The sequence below is a fragment of the Paralichthys olivaceus genome, chromosome 2, assembly GCF_024713975.1.
Source record: "Paralichthys olivaceus isolate ysfri-2021 chromosome 2, ASM2471397v2, whole genome shotgun sequence".
Taxonomy (NCBI): Eukaryota; Metazoa; Chordata; class Actinopteri; order Pleuronectiformes; family Paralichthyidae; genus Paralichthys; species Paralichthys olivaceus.
The window spans coordinates 16,543,476-16,554,547 of NC_091094.1; the positions used below are offsets into that span (position 1 = coordinate 16,543,476).

An 11,072-nucleotide genomic window follows, 5' to 3' on the forward strand; every position below is an offset into this window, starting at 1 on the left:
TCATAAACAATATTCATTGATTAACAGAATATACAAACATACATTTGTATTGTATTGCCAGCAACCTTTATTTTGACTTAAATGAGCAGGTTAATATAAAAGCATTAAAGGAGGAAATGTTAGGTCTTAGCAGTTTTACCAGGATCTGCAACATTAAAACAACCATAGATGGAATTATTACAATTAAACCTTCATCTTAAATCTTCAGTTTTCTAGCATTCTTTAGCTGTCTGGTCTTAAAATAAAAAGGGGCCCGAATCCAACATTTTTCAGAGTGGGAGGTGTAGTGCAAGTGCCTGATTCAGTGGATATGATTCCAGTTTCCTCAATAATATCCTCTGTCTTTACAATAATTTTCAACAACAATAAACATGATAAAATAAATTATAAATATTTTATTCTAAAAAGCTATTTTTAACATTTACAGCCAGGATTATCAAAAGTTGTACTTCAAATGAAAACAGGATCTAAAGTAAAGTATTTGTTGACTGTGGATTTGCTATGTTGATTACACTTCTGTGTCATGGATGTTATGATGCAGGTAGTTGAGAGAAAAGCAGATGATGAGTGATACAATGGTTTGGTTAAATACAGATAACAGGTGCTTTTTGTAAAATGATTCCACAGGATTATGGGGACAGGCAATGCAATTCTTGAAGTGTGAACTGAGGCATCCCCGGCTCATCTTCAAAGATGCTTGATTCAAGGAAGAGGTTGGGGTTGTCGAGAAACGGCTGCAGCAAATCCTCCTGCAGGACTGAGTCAGACAGCATGGGATCAGACTGATAGGTTTCCATGTGCGAATCAAGAGGATGAAGATTTCCATTTTGTTCTGCGAGATGAAGACGGAACAGAAGAATAAGATACATTATTTCTGGTTATGTTTTCACTGAGGAAATGAGAGTGACAAATATCTCTCATGCTAAGCAGCTAAAAATACACAGACTCTTTCTGTATGAGTGTACAGAACAACAGAATTTGATTGTATATTGCATGCAGTGTTAATACATTCTTTGTAATTCCTAAAGGAAAAGTGCAACAAGAGAAATACATGCAAATTACTTTCACGGGTTGCAGTAAGACGCTGGTCAGCTTAGCATATCATGAACACTGTAAACATGTAGACTGGCTCTGTTAAGAGGTAACAAAATCTGCTGACCAGTTCCTCTAAAGCTCTTTAATGAACATGTTTCTGACATTTTTCATTTCTGAGCCGTTGTGAGAAGACTTCAGGAGTTTACTAGTTGTGGCCAGAAATAATACAGCACAGAACCATGGGAACAAGCTTTCATTTTGATATGTATTTAACAAATGATAGAGGTTCTAGTCGGTAGATTTTGTTACTGTTTCCTATGAATCAAAATAATAAATTAAATTATATCCCAATATTTCTGATTTTCAAGCCATGAAAAATAAAGGGGTTGACATTTAATCACCACATAATTAGGAAATATTAGACTAAATCATATTTGATATCTATGATTGATTGTATGAGTGGTTTTGTTTGCACTTGCAGTTTTTAAGTTTTATAGTGAGCTGCAGTGGATGCACCAAGCAACAGAGGGTGAAACCAAAAGCCCTAGGGTTAAATTAAGAGTTTTGCAGAACCCTATCACTTCCACAAATGTTACATTTTGAGTTTAGAAGAACAGACTACAGTACATGCAGCAGAAACAGCCAACAAAACCCATAACATTAGATTGAGATAATGCATTATTAGTCCCACAGTGGGGAAATTTGTTCAACAATTGTAGAGCTGTCTCCTGACTTCTACTGTGTTGACAGCATGTTTCCCACTGATCAAAAACCAATGACCATATATTAAGATGGATGACGTGTTTCCACCTCCTCCCACTGTACATCAGATGCAGGTGTTGTCTGACCAAAAACATGTGATTTGGATCCATGTCCCATCCACTAACATGGACAGGGCACTGATTATACATTGCAGCCAGCCAGCTGCCTGCTGGCAAACGAGCTTCACTTTTTCATAACTCACACCGTCCATCTTCATATACAGTCATTGTCTGAGACAGAGATAGTAACAAAGCTCCATGATGAAAGAGAGACTTGTTTGCTTGACAAGGTTTTTAGCTGGGTGGGACAGCAAGTGGAGCCATGACTCACCAGCTGCCTCTCCACACAGGCCATTCATTGGCTCCAGGCCTTCACCCTGTGCCATGTCAGAGGACATGGGTGGCCTAGCCTCCAGTGTGTTCCTACATGACCAATCACAAACAGTCATTACAACCAGTTGCTGGGTATGCTGCCTCTTAGATGAACTGAGTGCGTCCCGGGAACATGTATACAGCACACTGCTGTGGTCTCATGCCGGCAGTCGACCATTGTGTGTACACACTGTCTGGCACTGCGTTGTTAATCTCTCATTACAAACTGACTCACAATAACCAACACTCAGTCCTGATGTCCGCTCACTGAGAAAAATGTAACAACAACGCTGGAAGAATGGAAAGAAGATGAGAAAACACAAACAGAACTGTTGCTATAACAGAGTGGCACCAGCTTCTGTTATAGCAACTTTACTCTCTGCTTTGTATGGTTTATAAACAAACAAGAAACTCGAAATTAGCCTATACTTACTCCTTTGAAACAAACATCAGCTTGGTTTTGATGTACTTGATGTAAGGACTAGCATCTGAAAGAAAATGAGTTTGCATGTGATTTAATGTGTCATCTTCATCCCTAACACTGAATAAATACATTTATCCAGTACTACTGCGAACCAACATGCCATTCAATGTAGATGAGCAACATACAATATGCGGTGCTTTTTGGCAGTTTTATTTTTTTTTTGAAAATATGCATGTCGCTTGAAACAAGAATCTGCAAATAAATTTGGTGCTCTAACCTCCACTCTTCTCAGAGTAGTATTTCCCAAAGGCCTCCTCTTTAGGGATGTTGGGGTACAGATAAAGAAGAGGATTTTCTGGAATGTTATCAGCCTCTAAGATTTGAAAATTCCTGATGATTTCTTGGAAGGGGATCTGTTTGAGGTCATCTTTGGTGAAGGGTTGGACTGTCTTCACTTCAGGCTCACCTAAAATAGACACAGAATCATATACAGTACAAAAAACAAAAAAAAAGATTGTTTGAATTATCAGAGAGGAAGCTTCTCAGTCTTTTTGTCTACCAAAACATTTTTGGGGAATAATTTTGAACTAAAACTATCTCACCAGTTCCAGTGATTTCCACCCAGGAGAAAGTGATTCCTCCAATGACACTGTCACTAAAGCGCAACAAGAACGTGCCTCTCTGTTTTTTCTTCAAGATAGACTTCTCTTTGCCTTTGCTCACAAAACCCATGATGAGTCTACAGCACATGAAAAAGAAATCTTGTTCAAACTACAAACTTTTCTCATTTCCTAGGAATTACGAGCAAGAGATAAAATGCAGTTATGAACCCAGAGTTAACATACCCATCCCTCCACAGCTCCTCAAGGTATGTTTTCACCATCACCAAGATGCCATCAAACCACATCCAAAACGTGTCTGGACTATTCTCCTGTAACAAAGAGCGTGGAAAAGTTATTTGATACACACATAGAAAATGTATTTATAAACAATACACAACAACTAAGAATCTGCAGCCCTGCTAGTGGTGCTGAGAGGCTCAGGGTCTAATGGTCATTAAACAGAAAACCAAAGTGTAAGATGGATGGTGGAATTTTGATCCTGTTCATAGTGAAAAATGGCTGTGGTTGATAGAGAGGTGTCTCTCAACTAACATGGTCACAATGTCCACGTTAACATGCTGTTGCTTTGCAGGTATCGTTTGCCGTTTTAAGTGGCCGAAAATGAGTATGATGGTCATATCATTAGATCTGTAGGTTCGGGTCATTAATGGCAAGGTAACAATTCAACTTAAGGGAGAATAAGAATCAAATAATAAAAAATATTTTCAAAACTTCAATATTCTTACCTTGCTGAATTTTGACCAACCCATTTTGCAGTTGTCGTAATTCAGCTGCTTTCCTGGTTTGACAAAGAAAGAAATTGTACGCTTCACATCTAGATAAAATCTACAAGAAAATATCATAAAGGATGCTGAATTATATCGTACCATCCAATAATCTGAAAAATCAATGTGAACTGTGAATGACTCATGCTGGTGTCCTGTTGTTCTCTGGTAGATGCTTCAGGTTCCTCATGTCAGTGACAAACACTCATCAGAAAACTGAATGCTGCCAAACACTGACCTACTGTGGTCACTTTGATGCAACAGTATAGGATGCAATGCAGCATCCTCTCATGTCTGCAGCGTGAAAGCCTGACCTCACACTCATGGGGGAATAACTGGCGTCTGTGGAAAGCTAGCTAAGGTTTATCCTGAAAAGAAAGTCTCTAAAGGGGTCTAAAAATCAGTAAACCTCATAACTAATGAATGAAGTTGGCAACACTTTCTGCCCACCTGATAACAGAGACTGTTTTAGAGGCAAGTTATTTTGAAACAGCAACACTCTGTCGGCTATTCAGTGATGTAACTTCAGCACACGGTCACAGACTTTGACAGTTCTAAGGCAGGCCTTGCCATTGTGGTCAGGCAAAATTGTGAATATAGATTTATGGCATACATTTTTGGGCATCCCTTGTTTGACTGGGGTAGAAGATGGTATCATTTACTATTATATGATAGTTAGGGCACAATTTGTATGGTCATCTCTATTCTTATGGTTAATGAATGACAGAATATTATTAAAATTGCTGCGGAGGCCGTTTGCCGAGGTCTTTTTATCTTTAAATTTTAAGGCAAATTAGTCTTAAAATTCAAAATGCATTTTAGCAACATGTGACAAAAAGTGTGTATCCTGATTTCATGTGTCACAAAGAGACGAATGACTTCAGCTCAATCTATAAACAAAACAACTACAAAAATAAGCTAAATAATCAACAGAAGATAGAAACAGGATTTACCAAAGAGTTTGTAAGCGATCATTTCCAGCTGAGCATCATTCAGACCAAGTTTAGTGGCTGAGAGAAACTGCCAGCTCAACATCTCTCCAAACTGCGGCCATGTGGCTGCAGGACAGTTGGCAAAGAACATGATGTCCTGGATAAACAAAAGCACATTAAAAATATATATTTCGGATTTCCATCTCCCAGTATTAAATATTAAATTAGTTGTATGTGTGTTAATGATGACAATCTCTCACCTTGGGGTCTTGACTGAGCATGTTGAACCAGAGGACAGAAGCCCAGGCACTCTGCTGCTGGCTGGAGTTGGAGATGATTACAACCGGGAGGGAGGAGGCCTGCGTTGTGTTCCGTTAAAAACAACATATAGATACAATTATCCGTGTTTCTACTGTAAACATATAGGTTCACGATTTTTCTTTTATGAAACAAGTCACATCACAAGAGAAGAAACAAGAAACTTTACCTGCAACTGAACTGTCAAGCCTTTTAGCTCGAAGACAGTGTCAAAGTAGATGATATGCAGCTCTTCAGTGACAGAGAGAGGAATCTGCACCACAATCCACACACACATACACGCAAATGATTCACTTGTTCACATCTTCATGAATTATGAATTGAAACAAAGACAGTGTCATTAGGGAGTCCACTTACATCACTGACTCCTTTGCCACCACCTCCAGACTTCTGCTCCTTCAAAGTCTACAGACAAATAATAATAATACAGAATTGATCTAAAATAACAATATTGCCCCTTGAGAGTAAAGCGTGACCATAGTTATTTTATTTCATTTACTTTAAATTGAAGGTTTATACAAAAGAGCCCTTGAAAAAGTGATAGTATTTAAATTTATACTTGGGCAAAATAAATAATGCGGTGCTGGAGGAAGATAGCTATGTGGTCAAAATTCTACTAACAGCCAGGATAAACACCATCACAAGAAAGTGGCTTGATATGAATGGAAAAGATTTGCAGAGGAAAAGATTACTAACTGTTTAAAAGGGAAAAAAGATGAGTTTAATGGGAAAATGGTCAGAGATAAAGACACCTCAGCACTGTCGACAATGAGAACTATTGGATAGAAATCCTGATGAAGGTGAATTAAACTACAAACTGTGGAATATAAACCTTTGTTTGCTTTGTGTTACAGTGTGATATACCTGCATAAAAGCAATAAAGACAAAAGAAAAAACTACTAAAAGCGAATGAAGTGGGGGGGGGGAATTGTTACAGGATTTGTACTTTGAACAATTATTTCTCAGTTGTCTTTTCATTTTTTTTCTCATATCATTACGCACCAGATGTCGGAAGTCAGCCACCATGCCTCCACTCTGGCTCTCTACCATGTTCAAGGCCTTGGTTTTTGTCCCCAGGACATTGAAACGACGATATCTATGAAAATAGGTTTAGTGAGAACAAATTCACATCAAAAGTGAAAGTTCGTTTCAGTTCATCTGTGAACACTGTGATCTGTAGATTTAAGTTGTATATAAAAAAAAAACTCACCCTTTGATTTGGGGAGATTCCCTAAGAAGAGAAAAAAACCACAGGAGAGAAACAAACCATCACACTCGATTGATTAACATGTAGTAATTGTTTGTGTGAAGTGAAAGTAATTCAAACTTTAAGTAAAAGAGGTATCTCACCTCTCCTTGAAAACATTTACTTTCATGGAGTGGTTCAGCTCAGGAAACTTAACCAGAAGTCTGAAAATAGTAAGTTTGAGGTTTTAGGACTTACAAAACATACAAAAGGGTACAGTTGTAAAGAAAATTAGCTTGACAGATTAAAACCACAATATGTAATTGTGACAGGACAACTTGGAATAAGGCAGGCTGCCACAGTCTAGATAATGAACGCAAAACAATGTTGCTGTGACATGGTGAGATAGGGCATTGGCCTTGGCAGAGGTACAAGTAAGCTCTCAGAGCACCCTTCTAGACCTATTGGTTCAGAACTGCTGTTACTGCTCTAATATTAATGTAGCAATACACTACAGCCAAATAAATATAATTTTGGTGGGTTGATACTTATATTTGTTCCAAAAATATTTCCCAAAAGTCTCTAGAGTCCGTATAGGTTATGTTTCAAACATGATAAAGTTAAACATACAGATTGACTGGAGTGGCACCCTAACCTGGTCTTGGCAGAGAACTGGACATTTGTGCGGAGAACCAGAGGTCCTTTACCCTGAGGCATGGATGGCTGAGTCTCAACCACAAAGGAACTTCAAGAAACAAAAAAACAATGTCAGCATATTTTACAAGGAAACAGATAAGAGCAAGAGAGAGTGACAAACTGAAGAGAGACCTTTTGAGTAAGTTGTTTAGGAGAGTATCTGCTCTCATCTGCAGTGCAGGTTTCTGGGCCTTCACAGGGTCATTTTCATAGGACACTTTGCCCACGAGCTCCTCCAGCTTACTAAGAAACTCCCGCACCTGGAACAAACACACTGCCACACAGGTGAACCTGCAAACCCAGAGAAAAAGAGCAAAAAAGATGATGTTCACACACGTCATGGACAAAAATTGTTGAACAACCAACAAATAGTTCAACTGGAAGTCCTAAATCTGTCTTGATTCTGTTATTTAGTAAAATTAATATCATTGCAGGTTTTTCTCCATCCTAGCAATTCATTTACAGTAAATATCAAATCAAAAACTGATGTGGAACAGGTTGAGGTGAACATACCACTTCTCCAGCTGATCCAGGCAAACATCGTCTGGTGCACCAATGCAGGATTTCTGCTGCCTCCTCTGCCACTCCACCAGCTCCTTTTTCACCAGTATTTCGATCAGGTCTTCAGCTCTGTCCAGGATCTTATATAGATCTGACAGTGTGCTCTGACGAGGAAATTGCATGAGATTTTTTTTTTTGTTAAACAGGAAAATAATTGGAGCAAAGAGAAAAAGTGCTATTTAAGAACTTCTTACCTTTCTACACTCATCCAGTTTATTGACAAGTGACTGAAGATTTTTGATTTGAGCATTCTTCATGGCTTCATCTGCAACAGCTGTTTAATAGTTTCAACAGAGGGGGTCACAGTTTCCATACATGAGCAACAAACAGAAAAGGATGTGAAACTGTGATTCAGATGAGACACACATATAATCAGATTCTCCACTTACCTTCCATTTTGTGGGTTTGGTATTTAAAATCAAACTCATCTTGCTGCTCCTCCAGACATACTATTGTATGTTCCATGCACTACATCCAAAAGAACATAGAATCGGAAAAAAATGATATTAACTTTAATAACTTAAATCAAAGCCAAAGATAATAAGAATAATAGACAACATTATCTGCACCTGCACTTCATTCCTAAGGCCCGCCATTTTACGTTCAAGGTCTTGTTGGCTGCTTATCTCCATGATTTCCGGCTCCACGTGTAAAAGCTGGACCTGAGACAAAAATAATAAGACATCAAGAGTATTTCACATGGTTCACATACTTGTTAATGGTGTTACAGACCACAGAATGACTTTGAGTCAAAGCGGGAGTTAAAAACAATGTCACTGCCTGGTGGAAAATCTTTATTATTTAGCCCACACACATTCCTGTAGATTGTTAATCACTGCATGTGGTCCTTTCTAAATAACTGAGAATCAGTGTTTCATATGACAACAAACACCCACATACAACCCTGCACTTCTATCTTAGTGAGGACATTTATTGGCATAATGCATTCCCTAGCCCCGTACCATAACCTTAACCATTAAAAACATTCCCAATCAGTACGATGAACCAAACCTCTATCAAATTTTAAGTGCAACCCTAAAATCAAGTCTCAATCCTCGAACAGCCCATTGAAAGCTGGTCAGATAGTGAGACACGGCCAAAATGTCCTCATTCTGTAAGGTCTGAGCTCACAAAGATATCTGTTCAAGTACACACGCATATTAAAAACACAGGTATTCCAAGCTGCACCAGGTGTTGTACCATCTGCTATTGCAATAATACATGTGCAATTGCTCATTTGTAGCAGGGTGTATCTCATCTTTGCGCAACCTGTTCAATCAGATCGGCACTCTGCAGGATTTCCTTCTCTTTTTCCAAAAACCACAGGATTGTGCTGGCCAAGTCACACGGGTCTTTCAGGTACCTCTGTCAGGAAAGGGAGGTCATACAGATATCAGAGTTAAAGTCTGGGATGTAGACAAAGTTTAAAAAATAAGTTCTTATTTTCACAAAACAACCTAAACGTAATACATGGTCCAGTTTTATTCTCTGACCAACCTAAAAGACAGAAACTAACACACTTTTTTTTTTTAACTGTAACTGTTTTTCTTCTCCATGAACTATATTTCATCTTTTGTGCATGGCCCTCCCTTGACCTTGTAAGAAGCAAGATATCTGCACCCAAAAGCACTTAAGCTTATCCAGTGCTGATTGCGTAGTGTGGGGGCTGATGGAAGGACCATGGATGAAAGGTGTATATTCCTATTCTGACGATAGTGGTATGGCCAGAATATCCTACATATCAAAAGGAGTGAACTCCTCTTTGTCAGACTTCTGCATCACACTGTGATATTGAGAACTCTGTCCTATTCAGCTGAACATAGACTCTGATGTATTCTGATAGATTCTCCATTATATGCTTAGATATACTCTTTTGTTATATTCTCTGTTGTGTTTCCTGCTTAAGCATTTAAACTTGTGCATAGTGTGTTTGTGTCCCTCAGTAAATACATTTCCAAATGTTAGTTAGCGGTGGTGTTTCTGTCCCTGATAATATGTACTTCTGAGCTGATTGAAGCAGATGGAGTGTGAGTTTTGGGTGCTTGTCTGGCCACGCTGAGACATGGACGAGACAAGCTTAGAATGCAGACCATTCACAGCTGTTGCTGGTGCCATCATGTGTAGTTACATTAAGAAGGTACGGCATTGGTATCGTATTACCATATTACTATATGATCAGCCAACCATAACATGGCTTGAATTGTTTTAGAAGCTCCCCATTCGTACAGGAAACACTACATTCATACCTTGAATCACACAACATTTAAAATGTTATTAGACCAATGACTAGAATAATCAAATGTTCTCATTTTCACAATGGATGTCCTCACAGTTCAAAGCAAAGATGTGACTCATTCATACAAACCTGAAAGTTCTGTTTGTAGCGTCTGATGTTGTGCTGCAGTAAGAATGACTCCTCCTGAACAAAGCGGCTGTGTTGGATATCCAGATTCTCCAGCAGAACCTGGAGCAGCACCACAGCCAACTCGTAGTCTTTCGCTGCTCGCCGCCTGGAAAACAAGGAAGGATTTTACACACGGGGTCATGTACGGCCATTCCTTCACGTCTCCTGATTGGAAACAAAAGATGCGGGCAGATCACATGAGTTGCAGCATAAACACAAAGAGCTTCCTTACCACTCCTGATTCTCTATCCATGCAGCCAGGTAGTGCCTGACATCCATCGGTAAGGCCTCCTTGTCATAGAGCTCCAGAAGCTGCTGTTTGAGAGAAGGAGGCAGCTGCCCCAGTCTGTCCCACTGAGCCATCCTGAGGTTGATCAGACACACAAACATGCAAATGACAACAACTAAAGCAAATCACACTGTATTCATTGTGTGTGTGTCATCTAAGAATATCACAACCAGTAGGTGTGGATGTGTAGTAATCATCAGCTGAGGGAGCAAAGTGCGAACGACTACACAAAACATGACCAGTGACTGCTATTACTTACTGCGTTATATGTAATGGCTGCATATACTGCTGTATTTAACACACTACTGAAAGTTGAGGCCTAGTGTAAATAGTCATTTACTAACATTTATATTTACTCACCTTACTTTATGACGTTGGTCCAGTCAGAAGTGCCCCAGCAGCTAACAGCTCATTTAAAGCAGAAGCATGGCTGTCTACTGTCTGTCCGTGTTCGAGTCTGCAGCTGCTGGGGAACGAGACTTAAGCAAAACAATAAGCGGACCTGTGCATGTTGTTTCCGCTTTCTGCTTTTCAACTCTGTTCCATTGGTAAGCTTCTTGTCCCGCCCAGATCGCTTTTCACAAGCGCACACCGGACGCCATTTTGGCTCTGACACGCAGAGATTAAAGGCGTCTAACGAGCCGCAATGGCCGCTTCACTGAGTCCAGTTTCCTAAGAAACTCGGAGCCGATAGCTGATTGGTGGAG

The 11,072-nt window shown here is 39.3% G+C and overlaps 1 protein-coding gene across 5 annotated transcripts; it reads right to left on the reverse strand.

The window, feature by feature from the left end:
* Positions 1-43: 43 nt before the first annotated feature.
* On the reverse strand, positions 44-11,072 carry stat2 (signal transducer and activator of transcription 2). Of its 5 annotated transcripts, none has more exons than XM_020086876.2 (24): positions 10,726-11,072; positions 10,309-10,440; positions 10,038-10,182; positions 8,942-9,037; positions 8,242-8,334; positions 8,062-8,140; positions 7,867-7,946; positions 7,625-7,776; positions 7,244-7,402; positions 7,071-7,160; positions 6,580-6,639; positions 6,440-6,460; positions 6,232-6,325; positions 5,587-5,634; positions 5,399-5,482; positions 5,172-5,270; positions 4,933-5,068; positions 3,941-3,993; positions 3,438-3,523; positions 3,195-3,331; positions 2,870-3,058; positions 2,602-2,656; positions 2,128-2,219; positions 44-832 (listed from the first exon to the last, which is right to left on the reverse strand). In XM_020086876.2, the coding sequence occupies exons 2-24, from the start codon at positions 10,437-10,439 to the stop codon at positions 630-632; spliced, it is 2,382 nt and encodes a 793-aa protein (XP_019942435.1). In that variant the 5' UTR covers position 10,440; positions 10,726-11,072; the 3' UTR covers positions 44-629. The 5 variants fall into 5 exon arrangements, with proteins under 5 accessions (XP_019942435.1, XP_019942436.1, XP_069395458.1 ...); XM_020086877.2 differs by having other exon boundaries at positions 10,731-10,904; XM_069539357.1 differs by lacking the exon at positions 8,942-9,037.